Source organism: Hippichthys cyanospilos, chromosome 21 (assembly GCF_059441005.1).
Source record: "Hippichthys cyanospilos isolate Australia breed blue-spotted pipefish chromosome 21, RoL_Hcya_1.0, whole genome shotgun sequence".
Taxonomy (NCBI): domain Eukaryota; kingdom Metazoa; phylum Chordata; class Actinopteri; order Syngnathiformes; family Syngnathidae; genus Hippichthys; species Hippichthys cyanospilos.
In genome coordinates this window covers 11,111,585-11,135,638 of record NC_142389.1, presented here as the reverse complement: position 1 = coordinate 11,135,638, position 24,054 = coordinate 11,111,585, and the positions used below count along the sequence as shown (strand labels likewise).

General features: G+C 38.5%; 1 protein-coding gene across 3 annotated transcripts in view; it reads right to left on the bottom strand.

Moving 5' to 3' along the window:
* The window catches only part of trappc9 (trafficking protein particle complex subunit 9), a 170,710-nt gene that overhangs the window by 92,858 nt on the left and 53,798 nt on the right, over positions 1 to 24,054 (bottom strand). For all 3 annotated transcript variants that reach the window (XM_088405406.1, XM_088405408.1, XM_088405407.1), the window contains one exon: positions 16,070 to 16,188. In XM_088405406.1, the coding sequence (XP_088261532.1) occupies positions 16,070 to 16,188 (119 nt within the window). The remainder of the gene's footprint in view (positions 1 to 16,069; positions 16,189 to 24,054) is intronic.

Genomic DNA, 24,054 nt, shown 5'->3' with positions numbered 1-24,054 from the left:
TTAATATTAAAATATAGTCATAAGCTTATTCTGAAAAATGAGTGAAAATGCTCGAAATCAGCAGGCACTCTCGGAGTTGCCTTTTCAGAAAATGTTTGCCGTTGAAAGAGTTAATGATATTAAAATAAAGTCACAAGTCTATTTTGAAAGTCAGGAGTACTAATATCAGTTTTCAAATGTTAAAAGTAAAATTAAAGACGTCATCAAGAAAATAAATAGTGCTGTAGTACTTAAGTACTTGCCAAGCATTTGTACAATGTTACTTCTCACCACTGGAGTTGAAAGTTATGCTCTCCAAAAAGTAGAAACGATGACAAATCTAAACAAACCAGCAAATATTTTTCTTTCATCCCTTCAAACTGCGTATTATACTTTGCTGTCTACACACGAGAGCGCAGCCATCACTACCAATTACCTGTCAAGTAAGGAAGTGAGTGGAATGGATGGCGTGGCATGGTGGCATCCAAATATCCTGTTCTGGGTGCAATACGGTCCGACAGTGATGCTGTCATGGAGGGCGACGGCATATGGAAGCACGCTCGGCCGGGCTGACTGGATTTCACACATGAGTTCAAGTCCAGTAAGTATGATGAAATGCTTGACTGTCTATTAATTACATGCCGACAGGCTTGCATATACGGAGGCTATAGGCACGCACACTTAGGAGTCAACACTGCCAACTTCATGAGTGTTGATCCAGTACCCAGACATCGTGCAAAGCAATTGATCCTAAAATAAATATGCTACTCTTTGACCTTCTCGTAACATAGTATCCATCAAGATATACAGTGGTACCTCGGTACTTGACCATAATCCGTTCTAAGGTGGTGGTCGAGCACCGATTTGTTCGAACACCGAAAGCAATTTTCCCATAAGAAATAATGGAAAGTATGTGTGCACAAGTAAATGTGCACAAGCAGTACATGATAAAGATAAAGATAAATAAAGCATTATAAACCATTTTGTATAATTTACTTACGTTTTGGAGAGTGGTTGATGGCATACAGGAATGGATGTGGAGAGGACGGGAGGGAGTTACTCCTTCCATGATGACGCTAGCTAACTGCGACGCGAGGTACACCGCGTTCATATTTTGCTATAATTTCCTTCTTCGGTTCAATAGTGGTCCTCATTGTTTTCCTCATTGCCTTCCCCTTATCACTGTCTTTCTTTGGACCCATTATTAAGGGCTAGAGCAACACGAAAAAGTTTAAATCCGGGAAGAAATACTCGAACAAACGTCTTACTCCGCTGGCGGTCTGAGTTGAACTGGCGCTTACCCGCTGGCCGAGAAGGGCCGAGGAGCGCGTTCGGGTCGGCTCGGCTCGGCTAGTCGAGCACCGAAAATCTGTTTGAGGTCCGATGCATTATCTTCTTGAATTTTTTGGTCGAGCACCGATTTGGTCGAGTATAGAGGCGGTCGAGTACCGAGGTACCACTGTAAGTGGATAGAAAAATCATAATAATAATTTGAGATGTTTGTTTTATCACTCTATAAAGCTTATCAAGAAAGAATGAAAGAAACTAAACTAAAAACATAAAAACTCTTGCCATGAAAGAGAAGGGCCATTTTGTTTAAGACCAAGGTGAGGCATTAAAGCAGCCCCAGCAGGTCAACGGGTGCAAGATTTATGCCGCCTGCTTGTTTACTTGTGTTTACAAGTACAGATAAAATTTAGTAGTCATGTGCTTAACAAGGAAATTTGCAGTATGTATGTTGGAGGTGAGCAGACGATAACAGCTGTAGTAAAAACTGTATTAAAGCAGTAGTGTAGTTCTCAAATAAAGTTCTGGCAGTCCAAAGGGGATCAAAAGCTATTTGAATGAAGGACTAAAGCACTATTTCTTTGTTCAACAAAAGAATATGTCTCATATGTACCACATCTACCTCTATTTTTTTTTACTATTTTTTTTTTTATTAACAACTTAATTTTAACTTCTCTTCCTCAAAAACGGTGTACGTTCAGCAAAACAGATTAATGGATTTAGCTTGACTGCATGTTCATTTTAAGATGGAGTAGATTTTAACAGTTATTTCGAGCCTTCTTGATCATTCTCTTCTACGCTTGGTGGATTTGGATTTTATTGTCCTCTTAACTAACTGTCATCTGCCTTTTTAGTTAATGTCCCTCACTGGAAAATGTTAAGTGAAAATGTTGAGTCATACAGTCTAATGTAACTTTTAATGTAACGTTTTTATTTTGTTTGTTTGCTCTCCCTCCGAAGACAATAAAAGCTGCTGTTTTTGTTCTCAACAACTTTAGTTTCACGGGCTTTTTCTGGTGGTGAGGGTACGGACGGGGGAGCACACACGTTATATCCCAGTTCCCCTAGGCTGGGTGTAACAGGGTCCCAGCTTGTTTGATAAAAGTCAGTTCCTCATCCCCCACCTGGTGATCGATTGCTATTCTATAAATAGGTGAAGCACTTTCGAGTCCCTCCCATCGGTGAAAAGTGCCATAAAAATAAAATGTAGATACTTAACTTTAGTCAGTAATAAGATTATGTGTCCTTGGTAAAATGTCTCCCCTCTAAGGTAACCCTGGACCAAAAATGTCTTTGATTCTAGTGGTAAACCGAAGGCTATCATAAATCAAGAGGAATCGAAGGAAAATGCTGAAGCTAATCACAGTATGAAACGGTGCAGCTAATAACGAGACAACAAAGACCAGGCTGAAGACATGAGAATGATCGAGGGAACAAAGGGCCGGCGATAGCAGTCAGGTGCAACGAACGAGACAAACAGCTCCCAAGGGAGGCGCTCCAGCACATAAAACAAGATGTTATTAGCTTCCTACAGGTGCATGTGATGTGAAAAAAACTAGATGTCCAGAAACAAAAAGTCTCCAACTGGAAATATCCCAATTCCTAACAGGACCGTAACTGTCCTCTTGCCAGGATGAAATGGGCCCCTCCGCTCCCTGCGAGCAGGCTCTACGAATTTGATGGAAAATGCTGCGCTGACTCTGCCAATGCGGCGACGACAAAGCCAGCCAACAGGTTTGCTGACTCACCGAGCAAGTCAAGTGCACCGTTTTCAGAAATTCGCTCAAACATTAGCCGCCCTCCTTTTTATTGTATCCCAAAGGTTTAATTTAACAATCGAAGTGGAAGTGAGACTCCTCCAGGAAAGCACTCAATATTTGCAGTCAAAAGAAAATGAAATGGTGTGATTAATACGCTGCAATTATCATCAAGTGGAAAGAAGAAAAAGAAGTCTATTATGTATGTTGTCAAACAACTACGGAGCGAGATACTGAACGAGGTATGAGAGCTAATGCCGAACTTCTGCAAAAAAAACAAAAAAACGTCACAAATAGCGAGTATCTTGTGACAGGCGAAAAAGCTGAAAAATCTGCTAATGTCCTGATCCCTCCTTAGGGATTCCATAATCAGAAGCTTCTCCATGATGGGTTCCCCACACCTGGCGTCTCATCCGTCCTCTCCTTTTAGCTCACTCATGGCCTGCCGTCATTTATCGCCGGCATGTGAGCGATGTGCTTTATGTTGAGGCAACCTCGTCTACAGGCTGCAGTGCACTGATAAAATGGTGAAGGTAGAAGCAGCGCAGATGGCGTTTGAAGCCTTCAAACACATCCAGGAATATCAATCCATCCTTTTTGCTATAGCACTTGTCCTCCTTAAGTTCGCTGCTGAGCTGAAATCTGGACAGGTTGCCAATCAATCACAGAACACACCGACAATTCATTCACTCAAACGATCATGGCCATTTTGGATTAGGGATATTTGAAACCACCATTTTTTCAGGCCAATTACAGTACATGTACTCACTCGGCATACTACTCAACCTATTTACCTCAAAAAAAATTGTAAACAAATACTGGAATGTGTCTGCTACAGTCTCCTGCCCACTAGTACTGTATGATGTCCTTTTTTTTAAAGAAACAAAGGAAAAGAGAAAGAAAGAAAGAAAGAAAGAAAGAAAGAAAGAAAGAAAGAAAGAAAGAAAGAAAGAAAGAAAGAAAGAAAGAAAGAAAGAAAGAAAGAAAGAAAGAAAGGAAAAAAGAAAGGTAGGTAGGTGAGGGAACAAACATTTTATATGATCTGTTAAAATTCATATTTATCATTAATACATATTGTAAAGTACATGTCACTTATAAGAAGTTGTAAATCATAGTTCAATTGGAAATGAGGTTTAGCTTTAGGCATCACAGGTGTAGTTACTCTAATGCTAGGGAGAAATAGTGAGAAAACAGACTATGGGCACACAGAATATCCAATAGGCTACACAGACTGGCAGCTACACCGACGCAATAGGAAGCAACATTTTTTTCTAAATTAACACAGTATAAATTAGCTGTAAAATCCCTCCTCAGCTCCTGAAATAGACAAAGCCAGAAGGGCAGATTCAAAAGGTTTAAACGGCTATATACCTACTATAAAATTTGTTTTAGAGGTCTAAGGAAAAACTTTTCAATCTTTACTCCCTGGTGAACTTTACTGTAAGTATCGGTGGCTGGTCTCAGTATCCTTGATAATTGTCCAATACAAAAATATAAGGTAACGGTCCTCATCCCCACCTAGCTTACAGTCATAATGGTCAAGATCTCAATAAACAGGGCACAATACTATTGCCCGCTTGTGAAGGTGAGTCAGTTAGCTGCCTCTGAAGAAAATTAGGTGTCAGTCTTTTTTTTTTTTTTTTTTTAATAATTGTGGCAGAATCCTGTGACGTCTTAGGGTGTAAAAAAAAAAAAAAAAAAAAAGCACAAAACTTTTTCAGCTACTAACGGTCCTCAAGAGCCACAATCCAGACTGTTTTCAATGTATCTCTTCAACCAACACACCTGAGTCAAATCAGCGTCGTTATCAGGATTGTGCAAAGCATGCTGATGAGCTAATCATTTGAATCAGGTGTGTTAGTTGAAGAGACACAATGAAAACAGGCTGGATTGTGGCTCTTGAGGACCGAACTTGGCCACCCCTGTACTAAAGTAATGTGAATGTTTTTGAATCATGAATGGCAAATATAGGAGTACATTATGAAATTCAAAGAATTTTATGTCAACCATAATAAAACAGCAACATCTGACACTTGCCCACAAGCTAATAAACCTTGGATGTTGAACAAAAAGCTCCTTGGCCGAGGTAATAAAGCGCCCGATGGGAATCATAGCGCCGAGCGTGTGGATGCCGTGACCCTGCCGACGATGACGACGCCTTTCGATTAGTCTCAATTACCCAGCCTCACATTTCCGGACAAAACGCGGCCCGCTCGGCAGCAGTAAACTTTCCGAGACCTGACTGCTAAGGCTAAAAATAGATGCCGCTTGACTGATTGCCGCGTGCAACACCGAGCCTAGCCCGCCGCCACAAGAGGATGGATGGTTTATTTAGTCCGCGTGTTGTCCCCCCGAGGCATCGGTGGAGACAGTTGTGTTAAATAAGGCCAAATCTTTCAGTGAAGGAGGCGTTTGTCAGCAGCTTGGGATGGAAAAGGACAGCAAAACAGCACCGTAATATAGAAGCATACTGAGGAACTCTGATAAGGCTTTAAAACTTTTAGCATTGCTTCACGTCTTTTCAGTTTTTTTGTCCAAATGGTAGGCAGCACACAGTTCCTGCGGTGCAGTTTCATAAATAATGCGGGATTATTGAGCCCATTCACAACCTGTGGAGTGTTTTTTTTTTTTTTCTTTTCTTTCCTGTTCGATTGCTTTCTTTTTTCCCCTGGACCATGTCCACAACAGTTCTACACAATACATGAAACAACCACTACATTGCAAAAGCACCTGGTAAATTGTGAGCATAGGAATAAACAAGAACAACAACAGATGTGTGTGGATCTATATGTACTTCATAGCTTATTTGCAATGTGAAAGTGAATTGAAGGTCATTCCAAGTCATCCAGGTCATGAAGCTGACTAAGTCAATACCACGATGCGCAACGTTGTGAGCTTCTTCAAGGTATGAGATCTGCATAGGATTATACTGTATGCATTCCATAGTATATGTGCAATTTGAAAGTGAACAAAATCATTCTAAGTATCATCCATGTCATAAGGCTGACTGAGTAAATACCAAGATGTGCCAAGTTGTTAGCTAAGCAAAAATACCCAGGGGTGTATTGGGCGTGGTACGCAGGGGTACGCTGTCCACCCACTTCTCCCGACGCCACAATCAATTTTTATTTCGGTTCGAGTTATGCTTAATAACGTTGGCCTGTGATTATTTTGGAGTAGTAAAACATTACATTTAACGTTCAACTGGTGTTGTAGCCTATGATTGATGTTCTGTATGTATACATAGAACATCCCAGAATGGCGTACACCCACTTAAAAAATCCCCACTACACCACTGAAAATACCTACTTTGAATTATCGATATACTGTATTCTTCATAATGTTGATGATTGTAATTGTTGGAGTAATTGTAAATATAGTGATTATACATTTGCTATAAAATGTACAGAAGAAATGCTTTGCTGGAGAACTTTGCTGCACTATTTTGTTGTTGTTTTGTCTCAAGTAGGAGGAAGGCCACTCAAGCCTGCCTGCTGGGGCACTACTTCAGAGAGATGACTCTGCAGCTGTGATTTTCAAAATATCTTACAGACAAAATATTTTGCGGGATGTCTTCCTACACATAATGTTTTATCACACATGTACTAATTTTTCACCCACATGCTGACACATAGAAGGACAAGTACAGTGGGTTCCGGCCATCGTCTTTTCTCCTGATGCAATTTTACCCCTTTTTAGGGCCAAAACCTTCATGTTGTTAGGGACCTCTGAATCAAATAAAGAGAGGTGGTTTGGAGATGCTGGCAGAGCGTAGTAGAATTGACCTTGGCCAGTTCCGCTTCGCTCCCCTCATGCATGAGCTGAAAAAAGAATGCCTTTTCTCCTTTTTTGTGTACTGTTTCTGACAGATGTCTAACAAATGAACCTGGCAGTAATATTAAATGAAAATTTAAGAAAATGAAAAAACACTGAATTAGACTGAATTAAACTTTTGACCGGTACTCTTTAAAGATTATTTCTGTCCCGTCTTATTTTGTGGTGCATGTGTAGTCAAGTACCAACACAAATCTGCATCTGGATTAAGTTTGATCTCAAATCAGCATCCTTGTTTTTAAACTACCGTATTTTCCGCACTATAAGGCGCACCGGATTTTAAGGCGTGTCCTCAATTAATGACATATTTTAAAACTTTTTCCATGTATAAGGTGCACCGGATTATAAAGCGCACCCTCAATTAATGACATATTTTAAGGCTTTTTCAATCACAATATAGTAATACTAAAAAGTAATACCAATAATAACTCAAATAATAACTCTAAACTCTCAATAGCATAATAACTCAATGTCAACATGACCAACCTCGTTCAACTGTAAACACACAAAAGAAACAAGTAAAGCTTACTGTGAAGGAAATCATACATTAGGTTGTTATCATTATGTGCTTATTTTTTGTCTAGAATAGTGTGCATTGCTATCCATGTGTGCAGTCCTAGTTCATCTCGCCCCAGTCCTTAGATAAAGCTGTTGATGCAGGAAAGTGTGAGCTGGGACCTTGGCCCAGCTGTTGGTGGCGCCCGACTGGCACTTTTTGTTATGTCTTGTAATGTGCAATGCTTTGCTGAATGAATAAAAACCAGGCAGGGGCACTTGGGCAGTTGAATTAGCGTTGGAGAACGCACTAGTTCATTTGTCCAAGCTTTTTCCCTATTCCATGGTATAGAAAAGTCAATCTTGGCTGGTCTGAGTTACTCTTTTTGCTGCTTAGCAGCTAGGCTTGTCCTAGTCTTCTTTTAGAGATTTCTCTGACACGTACTTTATCGGTTTGTTCCCTATCTACGAATCCCAATTTCAATATTGGTCCATATATAAGGTGCACCAGATTATAGGGCGCGCCATCAGCTTTTTTAAAAAATTAAGGCTTTTAGGTGTGCCTTATAGTGCAGAAAATACGGTAGTTCAAGATTGCTAATGGTTGTGTGTTAAACACAAATCTGTGATGACAAATCCTTTACAAACACTGGACAGGAGATTGAAGGATTACATGTAAGAAAACTTTAAATAAAAGGTCATACTTTAACAGGAATATGAGAGTGAAAGTGATACAGGGATTTGTCCAAAAAGCACCGTTCTCCAACCATATGGTATACTGCGAGAGATGATCCAAAATCAACTAGTGGGTCCAAAATGCATTATTCATCTAAAACAAATAATGTATCCTTGTTCATCTGTCTATGTCAGCTATATATAATTACAAGCAGAAAAATTAAATGTTCTTCCATTAGATAGCAGAAGGTACAATTAACCTGCATAGCCATCTGTTGCCATTCATTTTACCAAATAACAGCTTTCTGTTCAACAAAGCAAACCAAGAATAACAAGTACAAATTTAGATTTCACAATTGCATTTGTGACATTTGAGAATAGACAATCTTTATTTTCGGCATTTTCCTTATTACTTCCTTATTATTTCAGAATTCATTAGATAGCTGGATAAAGGTGCAAGCTACAGGGTAAAAAGCTAACCACAGACAAACATAATTAACAGCCAGTGATGTCTTTCTGGTCAATTGTAGTTACTCTCATGTGTGCCTCAAACCGTATGCAATTTGACAATACAGGTAGAAATTACTCCATGTAGTAATATCTCCTCAACTACAAGAGGCACCAGTGAAAAAAGGTTTGACAAGATTCAAATGGAAAATCTCCCGTTTCTCAAAGTGCAATGTAAAATTAATATTGAATAATAAGATATGATGAGTTTTCACAACTTATGTTGCGTTGTTTAGCTTTGAGTTCCTGAGGGAAATAAGATGTCCATTTTGGGATTTTCACGAAAACAATTTTCTTAAGGTCGCGACTTTCATTTCCCAGCGGCCAAAAGGTTCAAATTGTAATTGAAGTGTATGTAAATAAGGCATCAGTACACAATGCGCACTATAAAAAGATTAATATGCCAAAACTTTAAACACCTTCTCAAAACAAGGGATGGACACTTTCACATTGCATGTGACTTAAAGGGAATTAAGTATAACATTTGAATATATCAATACCTTAATTTTCATTTTCAAAGACCTGAACACATCATAAATACTTAAAAATTACTTGACTTCTAACACTATAGCGCTTTAATTTGCTCGTTATGGTATGAAAAATACAGCAGTTGCTTTTTCAACCACAGAATCAGTAATTAACTTAATTTTTTCAAGGTAACTGTCGCAAAACTGTGCATCGTATACACGGGGGGGGGCAGGCAAGTCTGTGAGTCAATATAAGATTGCGCATAGACGCAAACTCTGGATATTCTCCCAAGATTTCTGATGAAGTAATGAAGTGGTGAGATCAGAGCGCCCCCACCCCCCCAGGCCGACATCCATGCCACTGAGCTCGCATTTTTGTCTTGAACGGCTTCTTTAAGCACACGTCCAAGAGCTGAAGGAGACGAGTCAAGCTGTCTTTGCTTTACATTATGCGACAAAGTCCGCCGAAAAAATTATCCAAGCAGCCTCGTTGTTGACGACAAAGATTCAATTAGGCGGTGTTTGCCGAAAGTGCATTTTTGCGATGTTCGTACGCAAACACTCAAAAACATGCGCACAAATTATCGAATGAGGGCTATATTTAATCATTTTATCTTTTGTAAATGACATATTACTTATTTCACATTCAAATTAATGTTATTCAAACAGATATGTGGGGGGAGAATTAGTCTGTTTTGAACTATGCGATAAATCAACCTCCCCAATAAGAGGGTTGAAAATGAGTTGAAAAAAACTCGTAATTGTACTCTAAGAAACACGATATGTGCCTTGGCTCAACAAAGGAAGCAGTGCTCTATGGTTTGACTATATTGGGGAGGAAATAGCAATATAAAAGGGATTGAATTTGTGAAAGCCTTCACTAATGCAGCCAGAGAGTAGGCTCCATCTTAAAAAGCGGAGGCTCTTCAAAAGTCAAAAGTACACCTGTTGATGATAAACAAGCCGAAAAGCAACGAGTGGGGGGAGTGGTTTTAATACCGTGCCAAGAAAGACAACGTCATTCGGTCGCTAAGATGGAGGATCACATTTGGGCAGACAGCTGTGGCAGTTATAAATATCGGTATCGCAAGCTGGGATCGCGGAGCCGAAGAGCCGTCTGCGGCACTCGCCAGCTAAAAATAGCACTCGGGCTGGCTGGCAGGCAAGGCAGGCAGGGGGACCAAGACGACGTTTTCTTTTTTCCCCCCTCACACAATGTGATTAGCGCGAAAGAAGCTCTGCCCAGCGCAACCATCAGCCATGTGTCGTATTCAAATCTGATGCAGATGTTGTCTGTGGTGGTGACAAACGCGCAAATACATCAAAATCAAATCCCTTCAGGCCATGTGGTTTGGAAATGAGATAACGGTCCGCTTCTCATTAAGCTTGGAGCCAACAGCGGCGGCAGCAGCAGGCAGTTAAAATCAAAAAGCCGATAATTGATGCAACCAAACGCTTCCCTTTAATGCTATTATCATTTAGAGAAAAAAAATGTTGGTTTTAAGGTTCTGCAACAGATTGCCACATGAAAAAAATTAAAACCCTGCTAGTTCACAGTTCATAGTTTGTGCCTCCATTATTTCTAGATTTGATTGCTGCTTTGGTCCCAAACGTGTCAGAAAATATGCAAACTTTTTTCATAGTAAATGAAGATGTGACAATTTTAGGTCTTGAAATGAATAATTGATTACTAAGTTGGTAATTGATTGGATCCCCATTAAAAATTGCACTTTTACATTTGTATACTTTTACAAGCAATACAGCATCAATGGTATTTTTCATTAGCCCCGCTATAGCAATTCATATTATACAATAGCATTAACCCCTGGGTGTCTGGAGATTTTTCACTCTGTTGGCCTTATTATCACCCAACTTGGGCGGAATTTAAAAGTCATAACATCGTCAAATGTAAATATTTACTTTCAAGCCTTCAACATGTTCAGTGGCAGCCCTATAGATACATATATTAAAAAAAAAAAAATGAGGGGAGAACCTACACCCCCTATATGTACAAAAATTGAAAAAAATGTGATAATAGCAAAATTAACTACGTTGTACATTTACATATTTATGTAGTTGAAATAAGCTTATTTATTATGTCATGATTAGAGTAATCTGACTTTTGAAGACTTTTGCTTTATGGTAGTCCAGGCTAAGCCAATCATCGAAGTAATTGAAAGGCTAGCAAATGTTGCCCACTAGCACCACCCGGTGGTTTTGGGATGCCAACATAAAAATGTGTATTGTGCCCTGTTCGCGACTTGCCGATGACAGGATTAATGCAAAAATCAGGAGATAAATGGACAGTTTTTGATGGTTTGCATTCTCTTCTCGTCGAAGGCTTATCCCGTGCTTTTAGCATCGCCTCTGGCGGTCTGGAGGGGCGAAACAGAACATTGGGTTTTCAATGTGTCCAAAATCAACAATATTTCGAATTTTGAGTGGCAGTAAATGCGCCTGACATGGAATAAATTTGACAACTATAGGGTATACTTCTTGACCCCCCGTTTCCAAGCATTTAAAAGGGACGGTAGCGTGGCATATTGAGAGTCATCACATTTTGACAATCTCTGAAATATTTTAGCCTCCGAGTGTTTTTTTTTTTTTTTGGTATGCTTTTCCTTTGATATCACTCATCATGAATATCAAAAGCTCAAATTGGGTCAAGATTTCCCCCAGGGATTAAGATAGTTACCCTTTAAGGTTTAAGGTTGAATATCATGGTGTTTCACGAAATAACATTAATTCTTTCATAAACTAAGTTTGATACAAGTAATACAAGTAATATGTTCAGAAAATGACTAACACTGAACAAGTTGTTTTTTTAATGTTTTTTTCAAACACATGCACTGCCAGCCCAGAAAAAATGTCTTTGTCGTTTACAGGCATCAATGGCAGTGCATGTGTTAAATGTGTTGAAAGCATGTGAAAGTTATCAATGAGAAGGTCTGTATCACAGATTTTTACGTCAATGGTATCAATGGTATGAAACGTTGATTTTTAGATTTGTCACATGTACTTCTTTGGAACGATTTTGGGGTCTTTACTCAGCATTAAGTACCATTTAGACTTATACTTGTTGTTTTGTCTTTAAATGTGGAGCAAATATTTTGCCATAATGTTTATGAAAAGACAGGCACACATTACTGTCCTCACTTATTTTCAGTGGCGGTAGTTTGCCATCAATATTGTTTTTGTTTTCCAAAAAGTAATTAATTGCAAGCAACCAATTAGGATTATCTTGCAATTTATCTTCTGGATTAGTTAAAAAAACAATATCTCAATTATTGTGTACTGAAAAAGTTGTCATAACAAATGTGATGAGCAACATAATGAACTCAGTAGCAAAAAATATTTTAAAAAATGTTGTTGAATTTTGTTCTTAATTCTATATCACGTTGATATTTGTTTAAAAAAATGTGATTTCTTGTAATACCCTACTGCAAATAGCTTACAAGAGATAGAACATTGGTGATTTTCTATGAATTTTACAAACGATTATTCATGTATTACATTCACATTGCGCACATAAGAGCCTTTTTTTTTTAATCTGATGGTGCGCCTTATAATCAGGTGCGCCTTATATATGGATCAATATTGAGATTGGGATCCGTAGATTGGGAATGAAGTGAAAGTAAGCTTTACCTGTTTCTTTTGTGTGTTTACAGTTGAACAAGGTTGGTCATGTTGACATTGAGTTATTATGCTATTGAGAGTTTAGAGTTATTATTTGAGTTATTATTGGTATTACTTTGAGTATTACTATATTGTGATTGAAAAAGTTTTAAAATATGTCATTAATTGAGGGTGCGCCTCATAATCCAGTGCGGAAAAGGTTTTAAAATGTCATTAATTGAGGGTGTGCCTTATAATTTGGTGCATCTTATAGTGCGGAAAATACGGTACTCAGTACCAAAGAAGTAGCCCTCAGTTTCAAAAATGTTGGTGACCCCTGCCTAACTGAGAGCCAGCCTATTCCTTTGTCAACTGTTGTGTCCATTTTGCCTCGACAAGACAGCAAAGTTGCATTCATTTCAGCTGAACACATGAGGCATTATAGGTCAGGCTAAAATGTCCTCTACTGAACACATTCGCGCCAATGAGTCTAAAGATATAGACCGAAAACAAATGTCCACAACTGTGGACACAAATGTTTAATCTCTCACAAAGTTAATGGAACTTTGTCCATCTCTGAAAATGTGCATTCCAGGTCCACTAACTTTCCCCGGTGTTGGAACATGCACCGAGACACGCTCTAGCAGTCATATCTGCAATGCAGCACAAGACGTGATCCTCAGGACATTGAATTGCCTTGGATGCATCTTGGCAGCAACAGAGACATATTAAACATAATTGGCTCTGCATGTCTTCAAGGGAAGGGAGGTGGGGGACACATTCTTATCTTGTGTCTCTGTGGCATCATCTTTCCGCTAAAGTCATGTGAAGTCTCATCGAAGGAAGCAGATCCCACATTATGGGGGCATTAAACAGGTGAAATGTCTTTTTTTTTATTTTCTCTTACTCCCAGCCTGCCAGTCAAGTTACTCCGAATTCATCTCGAGATCCAGATTGCCCCCCCTCCCGGCAGAAGAAAAAATTTTTTTTTGAAAGCTGCCATTTCGGTCATGTGGGCAATCAGCACGGCACTCGGGAGATAACAAAAGGCTCAGCACTCATAGCAGACACAATCTAATTCCATCAGAGCTGCCGGAGGTGAGCAAGGGATGTGCTTCAACTGGGCCCAGCACATTTTTCCAATCCTACGTTTCTTTTGGGACTCGTTGGCAAAAATGTCACAGAGATTGAGTGGCCAAAAAAAAAAAAAAAGGTCAGAAAGGAGAACGTAGCTCAGTAAACATGGCTACGACTTGTACGCTTGTTTTTCTAGGAATGCAGTGCACGGGTGAGCTCAGACGTTTTCGGCCAAACTTCTTGAAACAAAGTAGCAAGTATGAGTCATGCAGGAGGAAACTCAAAATAAATGGACTACACAGTACATTCTGCCCCGGCTTTATTGAGCAGACACCTCTACTCCATGAAGAGGACTTTTCCTTGCATTCAGCTTTTAGGCTTACTTTTATTACCTTTGGCATGAATCTCTGTATTGGAACTTTAAAAAAAAAAAAAAAAAAAAGTCTTGCATGTATTGCATGTACAAATTTAGTTGGGTCCATGAAGTGTCAGTACATACCCATTAAGTATGAATAACACAAGAACATAAATCTTTTGTCAGCCGCCCAGTTTGAAATGTGCCTGCTTGCTGTGTACACGGAAATGTGTAAACATTTTTCACAAGCCATACTGTATTTATCATATATTCTTGTCAAGCAATACATGAACAATAACATCACGTGAATAACAACCATCAACTTATTTCTTACTTATAACTGAAAATCATTGTTAACTTAGTCACTGTCAACTATAGTACATAGTATCATTTCATTTTCACTGGGCTGACAAGTGAATGAGTTCATAAATCCTTTATGGGTACGAGCCAATACGAGGGGAAACCTTTTTTAAATTGACGTTGAGGACGATGAAGCGGTGCCTGTTCATTTTTCATGTTATTTTCTCTGAAATTTGCTGTTTCGAAGTGTGAAACGCAGTACAGAATAAAACGGACTATTACACTGTAAAAGTTTGTTTTGCGTTTTTCTTAAAATGGACATGACGTTCAAAACTCTGGAGTCAGACAAAAAAAAAAAAAAACCGCAATGGGTTTTTGGGGATATTGTTTGTCTATGTGCAATGAACAAAAAAGCATAAAAATGTGAACATTTCACCACCTATTGGCTCGTACCCATATAACCTTTATAAGTCATTTTGTTATAATTCGAGATACTGCAATGTGCTCGCACAAGTCTGCACACTAAAACTATTGCATTTTAAAAAGTGGCATGTGTGCGCTGACTCCCATTTAACTAATTCACTGCCGGCTCCCAATAAAAAGGGATTTTTATAGCTATCAATAGCAGTGAATAAGTGAAATTTTTTTCCATGAAATGCCAGATAAAACCATGGCAGTTTTATATATTTACTGCAAATGTGCTCCTTAATTGCCGCAAATTATTTCTTTGTTCATAAAAATAAAAAAGAAAAAGAAAAAGAAAAAACAAGAGGGTCATGCTGACATTATCTGAGTTATTAAAATTTATTTTGATTATCAATAACTAATTTTAAATGGACTTTTCAAGTGAAACAAATATAATGTTTGGTGGCATGGGACAGTTTGGCTCAAAATATTCTGATTTGGAAGGGGGACTGAATTTTTAGGAAAATTTGAATAGCCTAGCGAACGGTTTCGCAAACCTTTTAGTCAGGGAACCCTTTTAAAATACAAAATTTCCAAGGACTGTATTTGCAAATGTTCGCGGAAACAAAACACAAAAAAAGAAGATGCTTCTTTTCAAATGTATTGTAAAAACTCACATGCCACCATTTGAGAACCACTTTTCTAAAAAAAAAAAAAAAAAGTGCTGTTCATGGGACTTTACAGTAGTTACCGTGTTGTTAAAAATCATTTAAATGGTTTAAAAACCAACCTTTAAGTACGTAGAAAACAGTGTACTGAATTCTCACAACACCAAGAAGAAATCTAAGTGAGCTCAAGCCAGCAATATTGTCTTTAACCTTAGATGAGAGTATCTCTGTGTCATTGTTCTCTTCTGAAAAGAGGAAAACACACTTTTTTTTTTTCTTTCCAGGGCAAGCCACCAAAATTGCAGTTGTCAAGGCTGCAGGTGACCCGCAGCAGGTAGACGTGTCCCCTTCTCTTCCCGCCTGACATCCAGAAAATCTGTCCCGGTGTAGATCACACCACTTCACTTAATTGCCATTCTATCCTGCCTATCCAACTCCACCTGTTTTCCTCCTGTCACACACTTTATCCCCTTTGCACTTCACCTGAACTCTGTTTATCTGCAGACACAACACGGTCTATTTATGGAGAAATACAACTACGTGCGGGTTGGTGGCATGCCTTGCTGCAGTCATAAATAGATATATAAAATGAGAATGACTGCTTTTATGCATCCAAGCACTTCAAAAAGGCTTGCGTGGTTTATTTACCTTAATATGACTATACTCCCCCTTGCCGGACTCGCCGCTGACTGGCTTGCTTTCGGGCCGGGGCTTGAGGACTTGACGCAAAGGACTGGAGATTGGCAGGCCTGTCACACTGATTCCATCTGAAAAGTTATTTTTAAAAAAAAAAAAGCCACGCGTCAGTGAAAGTAGCAAGGTTATTTGTAATCGGAGGCAAACAGAGGATTGAGGGGGAAGAAGAACGTTCACAAAGTTAAATATCAGCAGTCGGCGAGAGAATTTGCAAGTTCATTGTTTGAGCACCCTTGATTAGCACGCCCACTTTCGACCTTCTGTGCAAATCTTTGCTTTCCTCAAAATTACCAGACGACCTCATGGATTTGTTAATTGTGTAAATTCACAGCGACCTTGAGCGTGAGTGCAGAAATGGGAGCAGCTGTACAACTCTGGCTGCAGCTTTCAATGCACCCGCTCTGTGGTCAAAAGATCCCGGAGCCAACAATCTCACATACCAATGTGCCAGTGACGTCAGCAGAGCGTAGCGCTGTGCTGTTTCCCACTCGAGGGAGGAGGAAACAAAACGACTCGGCTTTGTAGGCAAATAAGCTTTGAATGAATTAGACTAAGCACAGCTTGGTGAAACAAATTGGAAGTCGTCGTTTTTTTCCTCACATTCTCAGAGTGATAATTAAAGCATAACAGCGAGATGTAGATGCAACTAAATTTACCATGACAGCAAGTTTGAAAAAGAAAACAGTAATGTGGAATAGGTAGATGGAAGAAGGTGAAATGAGAGTTTGAAATAGAATCAACTCATCTTGTGTTTCTTCATTTAATCTGGCATTTGCCTCGGTTATTGACAGTGGGTATCTAAAAGTCAGTTTTCTTATGAGACCAAAGTGAACTTTTTATATACATATACTGTATATATTAAAAGGGAAAGATTTTGCAACAATTGTGACGGAGAATCAACAACCAATCAATAATCAAATTAGTCGCACGATTAAATTTTTTTGTGAACAACAACTCTCCCAATCCTCCAAATTTTAGCTACTTGACAGTGGAATAGACATTCAGACTTCTTGAGTATACTGTGAAACCCTACTGATTACCATTGTAATTAATTAAAATGATCAATTTACAAAAAACATTTGCAAATGGCTGCTTTAACTTCGGGAAGTCATCAATCATTTTGCCAATTTTTGTAAAGTGTTAAAGGGAATCTGAAAAAACATCTCACAAAGATGGCTGTTGTATGATTCTATGTAAAAAAAAATTGTAATGTCAGTCTTCATATAAAGATTAAAAATTAAAGGATTTTGAAGATCTGATTCACCAAATAACTGACAAAATAGACAGCAGTTTATTATGTATAACTTAATAGCAGACCTAATATATACAGTGGACCCCCAGTTTACGACGTCTTTGCCTTACGTTTATTTTCATCTTACGATGTGGACCGCAATGTTTTTTTTGTCTCCTCTTTACAACATTTCTTTCACCTAAAAAATTCTAAAAAAATACCTCGCTTCTCAAACCTGGCAGTCAGTGTGCAAGCGTGTCTACTCAGGGCAACATGTTCATATGTCACTACATGCGTCACTGCTGGTCTACTATTGGTCGGCGTCACGGGTCACTAACTTGCTGATTTGCTATTGGTCGGCGTACAGGGTCACAAAGATGGCTGCCTAAAGACTTGCTCTCATTTGAGAGTGCTTTCAATATGGTATTTATCGCGCATTGTAGTGCTTAATTCAAATTTTGATTGATTAGCCACGGGTCCCAAGATTGCTAATGATGTTAAAGAGAGAAGAAGATGATTTAAATAGAAACGAAGCTGGAGATAATCAAGAAACATGAAGAAGGCTAAGCCAGCCAAGCCAAGGCTACCCTCACTATGGATATCCTATGGCCATAACAAGCTTGCTGTGTCAAAGGTAAATAAATCCTTCATATATTTTATTATTTATGATGTTATTTATTTGTATACATGTATATTATATATAAGTAGCACTTACTATACTATTTTGATACCAATTTTTAGCATTTATATACAATTTTGATGTTTTTACCTGGGGTTTTAACACATTAGCTAATTAACATAGGAATGGATTGCCCGCCATAAGGCGAATTTGCCTTACGATCCCAACTGCAGAATTTAGAATTTTACCAGTGTACAGGGAGCGCCTAGAGGTTAAGAAAAAAAAAAAAAGGTTCATGGTGCATTTTGCTTCACATAATGTAATATAAAAGCAGTATAGAGTTTCCTAGCTTTAAAGTCAAGAAATAAAAATAGCTTACTACAATTATTAAAAGAGAGAACAGATCTTTGAAACACTTAATGATAGGTATGGCAAAAAAGCTTAGCCTGGATTTGAAAGCTTGATACTTTATAGCTATGCTTTGAATCTGTATTTTTTGATACTACAGTATAAACTCTTATAATAAAGGATCCCAATTAATCAAGAACTGCATGTCTGTCTTTTCAAGTTGATTTTGGAGAGGCATTTTATACATGGGTGCATTATTCACAAGATTTACTGTATTACAGTGACGTAAAATGAACTGTAGTTCAAATGAAATTAAAAAATATTGTACAACAGATGAAAACAGTGTTCTCAGTTACTGAAGTGCAGTCGGGTACAGAGGACATACTTTCCAGGCAGTGGTTTTGCAACACTGATCCAATGTCAAAAGGTGAGCCATGGCCACTGGAATAATGTACTTACAAAAACCGCATAGCACATACTGACCAATGTTGATGGCTTTGCGTCTATTCTAATATATAGAGAGATTTTAGGGACACCATGTATTTTCAAACAGGTGTCATGGAGACTAAACTGTGTGGCCTGTGTTAACTTCCCGTTGTCGCCTGTTGAAGCATTACCCAATTCTGGCTATTCCGTTAAGGTACGGCTGCACGATAACAAGCAATAACAGTGACACTTTCACGCTTTGTGGTGTGGAGCCTGTTCAAGGGAGCACACATGACTCGCCATGGCCCATGCCATGTGAGTAATGGATGGCCAGATTAACGCTGGCAGTGCTCGCAATAACCGCCTTGGTTACACCCCGCTTCCGATCCATATTAGTCTTGTTCCCGAGAATTGTGTCAGCTCAGCATTTGAGGAAAACACAGTACAGAGTACACAAAATGCAGGCAGCACTGTTCTACTATTAATAAAAACAGTGAAACTCACAAGAATACTTTTAGAAAATAACCAAAATTATACTTCAGTTAATAATGTCATTATTTTTAATCAAGATCATCTTCCCACCCATTTTTAAAAACACAGTACATGTATCCGTATAACAAACATTAGATTTATTATGATAAAATAATTTAAAATGTATCTTGAATTAATATGACAGTTTTTTCCAGTATCTATTGTACTCAGGTTTAACAATGTTAACTTACTGAAGACTGAATAGCAGTCCTTTTAGAGTTTACAATGACATTCACAAAATCTGAAGAAACAAGTATAGCATGAACATAAAATGTATATAAAAAAACGGATGTGTTTTAGCATCTGTGTGTTTAAAGGGATAATTTATTTATTCATCCATTTTCAGTAGTAATTAGTTTGATAGCTAAAATATTAAGACCTTTGAAAACACGTTTTCCAATTTGTCGCAAACTGAAAATGACTTCACCTGAGCTCAAGGCACGGGTGACGACCAATCATGTCTCACTTGTTGGTCATGTGACATTAGGGAGATCGATGGAGATTCCCAAAATGAACAAAACTCTTAATAATCATTAACGGTGTAGAGAATATAGCCTGTCACTACAGTCTGTATAACATTAATGGGTAAACCACGACCCGGGGGCCATATGCAGCCAGTTAAGATTTTTAATCTGCCCGCCAAACATGAAAAAATTATTAGTCAGGAAGACAGTGATAATGTTAATATCCTGTAGGATAGTGGAACTATCTTTCCTTAAAAAAAAGTAATGAAAAAGAAATTTAAAAAAAAGCTTTATCTCGTTCATGTAATTTTCAGTTTTTGAAAGTCATTTCAATAAATAGTAACATACATGTGACTTGAATAACACTTTTAATGCTTTTGTTCATTTTCTATTGAAACAACATTGTTTGTAAGTGACTTTAAAAAAAGAACAGTGAGCCCTCGTGTTATGAGATTAATCCGTTCCGTGGTTGGGCTCGTAAAGCGATTTTGCCATATGGCGGGCAATCCAAATAGCTAATGCGTTTAGAATCCCAGGTAAAAACATCAACATTGTACATACATATTAAAAATTGGTATCAAAATAGTATAGTAAGTGCTACGTGTATATAGAATACATGTATAAAATCACAAAACATCATAAATAAAAATTATAGAAAGGATTTATTTACCTTTGATTGGCGCTTGTTATGCCCATATTCCATAGTAAGGGTAGCTTCGTATTTCTTGATTATCTCCAGCTTTTTACATATAAATACATATAAATCATCTTACTTTTCTCTTTACCATCACTAGCAATCTTGGGACCCATGGCTAACCCGTTCAAGTTTGAATTAAGCAGTAAAATGCAATATAAATACGGTTTTATAACCACTCACAATCGAACTAAGTTTTACCGATCCGCCATTTTGAAACAAGTGAGGCTGACCAATAGCAGACCAGCAATGTAGTGATGCGTTGCAGGGAGGCAAGTCTGATGGCAACGGAAAATAAGTGCAATTAGCTACAAACCCCTGCAGATGGAGACAAAACAACACAAATACAGCCAAGCCCTTAGGGTCATGACAGTTGTTTTTTATCGTAAGACCGGAAAATACCAAAAAGAGGGGACGAAAAAACTCGGTATTCCACATCGCAACATGAAAAAAACATAAGCCAGGGACGCTGTAACACGGGGATCCACTGTATTGTATGTGCATTTTACATACGCATATGTGAACTAAGTAGTACTTAGTTGGCCCTAAATGGTAACTGTTAGAGTGGTAATCATGATGGCTAACTGGTTAGTCTAGGGAAATTTTGTTCGTATCTTCAATACATATTAATTCAAGACACGAAGTAATGAGAAGTTATAATCTCTCCAACTCATGGTCAAGATTATTATTTGTAGTAGATTATTAAAAAATAAGTTATAACGTGTTTAATAACCTTAGTAGATTATTAGACTGATATTGTACAATGAAACTGAGTTACAAACTTGGTCACGGGCCTCATCAAACCATCATATGTTTCAAAAAAGAAAATCTGGAGCAGCTGAGTCGGTGAAGCACAATATAAGCTGGGCCAAGGAGGCAGGTCGCAATGAACATTTTTTACAAGCTGGAAACAATAAGCCATCAGCAGGAGTGTGAGATTGTGGTTGCTGTCAGCAGTATAAAGTGACAGCGATGTAAGAACAAACAAGAACAGCAGAACACGACCCCCCCTCCATCTTTCTCCGTTTGATTCCTTCCAGCAGTATATCCCGTGGACGCTTATTTACTGCGGCAGAAGGCGCACCCAAAGGTGGAACGGCCGTCCTTACACCTTCACATCAGCACATCAACATGGTGCTACAGTGATGTCAGTAGGTACCACACTCACAGCATTTAACATGATAAAGCTCCCGGCGAGTCAAGGCCCATTTGTCCAGAGTGATGACATCACTCCCGCGGGGTCCTGAGTTATGGCGTTGTCGTTTCGAGGCGGGGCCAAAGTGAGGGATAAACTCATTTGGGGGTACATCGGCCAAGCTCAACCTGCGTCGAATGTTCTTTCCTGACTGTGTACTTTGTCTAATGTGCTACAGTCTGCCTCGCTTGACAAAGGACATCATGTACAGCGGGGGGGAGGAAAAAAAAAACAACAAATCAGGCCGATCGATTAACCTTCTCCATACATGCAAGCAAATACAAGAATATGATTAGTTAGCAAGGCCCGATATAGCATGACAATCAGTCACTTCGGCTCTCAGATCTGGACTATAAATAAGCACTGATATTAACACAATGCATCTCTGACGCACGGCGGCGGCCCGACACGTGAGCCACAAACAAGCTGACGGGCTATGGAGAAAGCTTTGCAAATCAATTCATTAATATTGATTAAATCCAATTATGCCAATTAAATTCACCTTCAACAGCATGAGTCATACAGATTTTGCATAGTGTGTCTTGTTTTCAGAGCACCGGTTGAATTGAATGAATGAGGTGGTAGTTTTATATAGGAGGTCCAACTTCGATGTGACATCCATGTATAAGGTACACCTGATAAGCATTTTGAGTGCTCGATGTAGTCTGAAAAATGTTTCTGCTAGATTAATGATACTGAATATCAGTAGAATATATGAGACATAATTGGGCAGTCCAGCTTTTTAACTATTTTGATGCCTGCCAATATCAACCCATGAGCTAATTTTGAGCATTCTAACTGGCAATGTGTTTTTACTTTTTTTTCAAGTCGGTTATCATATAGCTAAAGCTATCTTTGACAAAAACAACGGAACCTTCACCGCTAAATAAACACCTCATTAATTTGATGTCTGTCACTGGAGTAATGAAATGTTCTGTGCCTGTAGTTGAAGAAATACCATGAACTAAAACATAGCAAACCACGGCTGATCCTAACTTGGATGGGCACCAACAAATGCTGACATCCACTTCCTACAGTATGAATAAAATCCATTTCTGAGAGAAATGAACAAAATGTCGATGGACAACAAGAATTCCCTATCAGGAATCCCTATCAAGGTCTTTTATCTGGTTCTACAGCGTTCCTCCACTATATCGCTGTTCATTGTTCATGACAGGTTTATTGAAGATCAAGCAATCATTTTTGTGGGTGTTTGTGGTAGGAATGTCCGGATTCAGCGTTGAATGCCTTCAGTGCAGTACCAAATTGTGCCACATAACACCACACAGCACTGAAGTCTATTAGAAGGGATGATGCATACAAAAATAGTAACAGGGCAGAGAAGGTCCCCAACTAAGCTCTAGTTTTTTGTTTCCTCCAAGAAGTACTGATTATTTGTCTGTTAAGTATTGCTTTAATCTCTGCATTTGTGGTTGAATGTTAATTTCCATAAAATCTATGCTTACCCCTATTAATAATGACGAAAACCAACAAAGGATTTAAGTGTGGGAAATGTTTCATGCTTGGATGAAACAAATTCTGCTGAGAATACTGACTGTCTCCGCCATTTGGAGTCTACGGTCCCCTTGTTGCAGACAAAACGGCTTTGCAGCGAGTATAATGGAGCCATATGACGCCTAAGCCACCTATGCTTGAAAGGGATTAACAGTGTTTAGTTTTGACTGCAAACAAATTTAATCAAGGCGATAGGGGTAACTTTGGAATATGAATGAACGTCTGTTGCATTGAAGCTTACGCCAAGCAAGGTCCCACAATGCCATTTGACTGCCAGGCAAATCTCTCAGCATTTCACAGCAGACTGGAGTTTTTTTTTTTCCCTTCTTCCTTTTTTTTCTTTTTTATATCTGGTGTGAGTGATGACATTCACACACCAATGCACTGCTGGTGATGCATTTTATTTCACCTGGCAATGATTGGTTTGGCGAGAGCTCGCAGTGTTTTTGTTTTCTTTTTGCATGCATGCAGAGTCAGTGTCAGAGCCAGTGTTCTGAATGCAACAAACAGGGAAAATTTTGGAGGAAAAAAAAAAAAGGTAAAAAAAAGTGTAGATGGCTTCCAATTCAAGATCAGCCAAATAAAAACAAGTACCAACTCATATTATAATCGGTCTATATTTGTTTTTATTTATTTTACTCGGGGTATTTCTTGGTCCCCTAATGTATTTTTGAGGTTAAATTTATGCAACCCAATTGGCCCAATTGAGTAAACGAGTCATTTTTCATACCTGCTGTTGCGGACTATTGTTATTTGATTAGTATCATTCAACATATATTTTCTGACCATTCATATTAAAAATGCGAGCTTGTTATAACCATATTCCCTATTGAGGGTAGCCTAGCCTAGACTAGCTTACCCTTCTTTGTATTTCTTGATTATCTCCAGCTTCGTTTCCATACTAGTCATCTTCT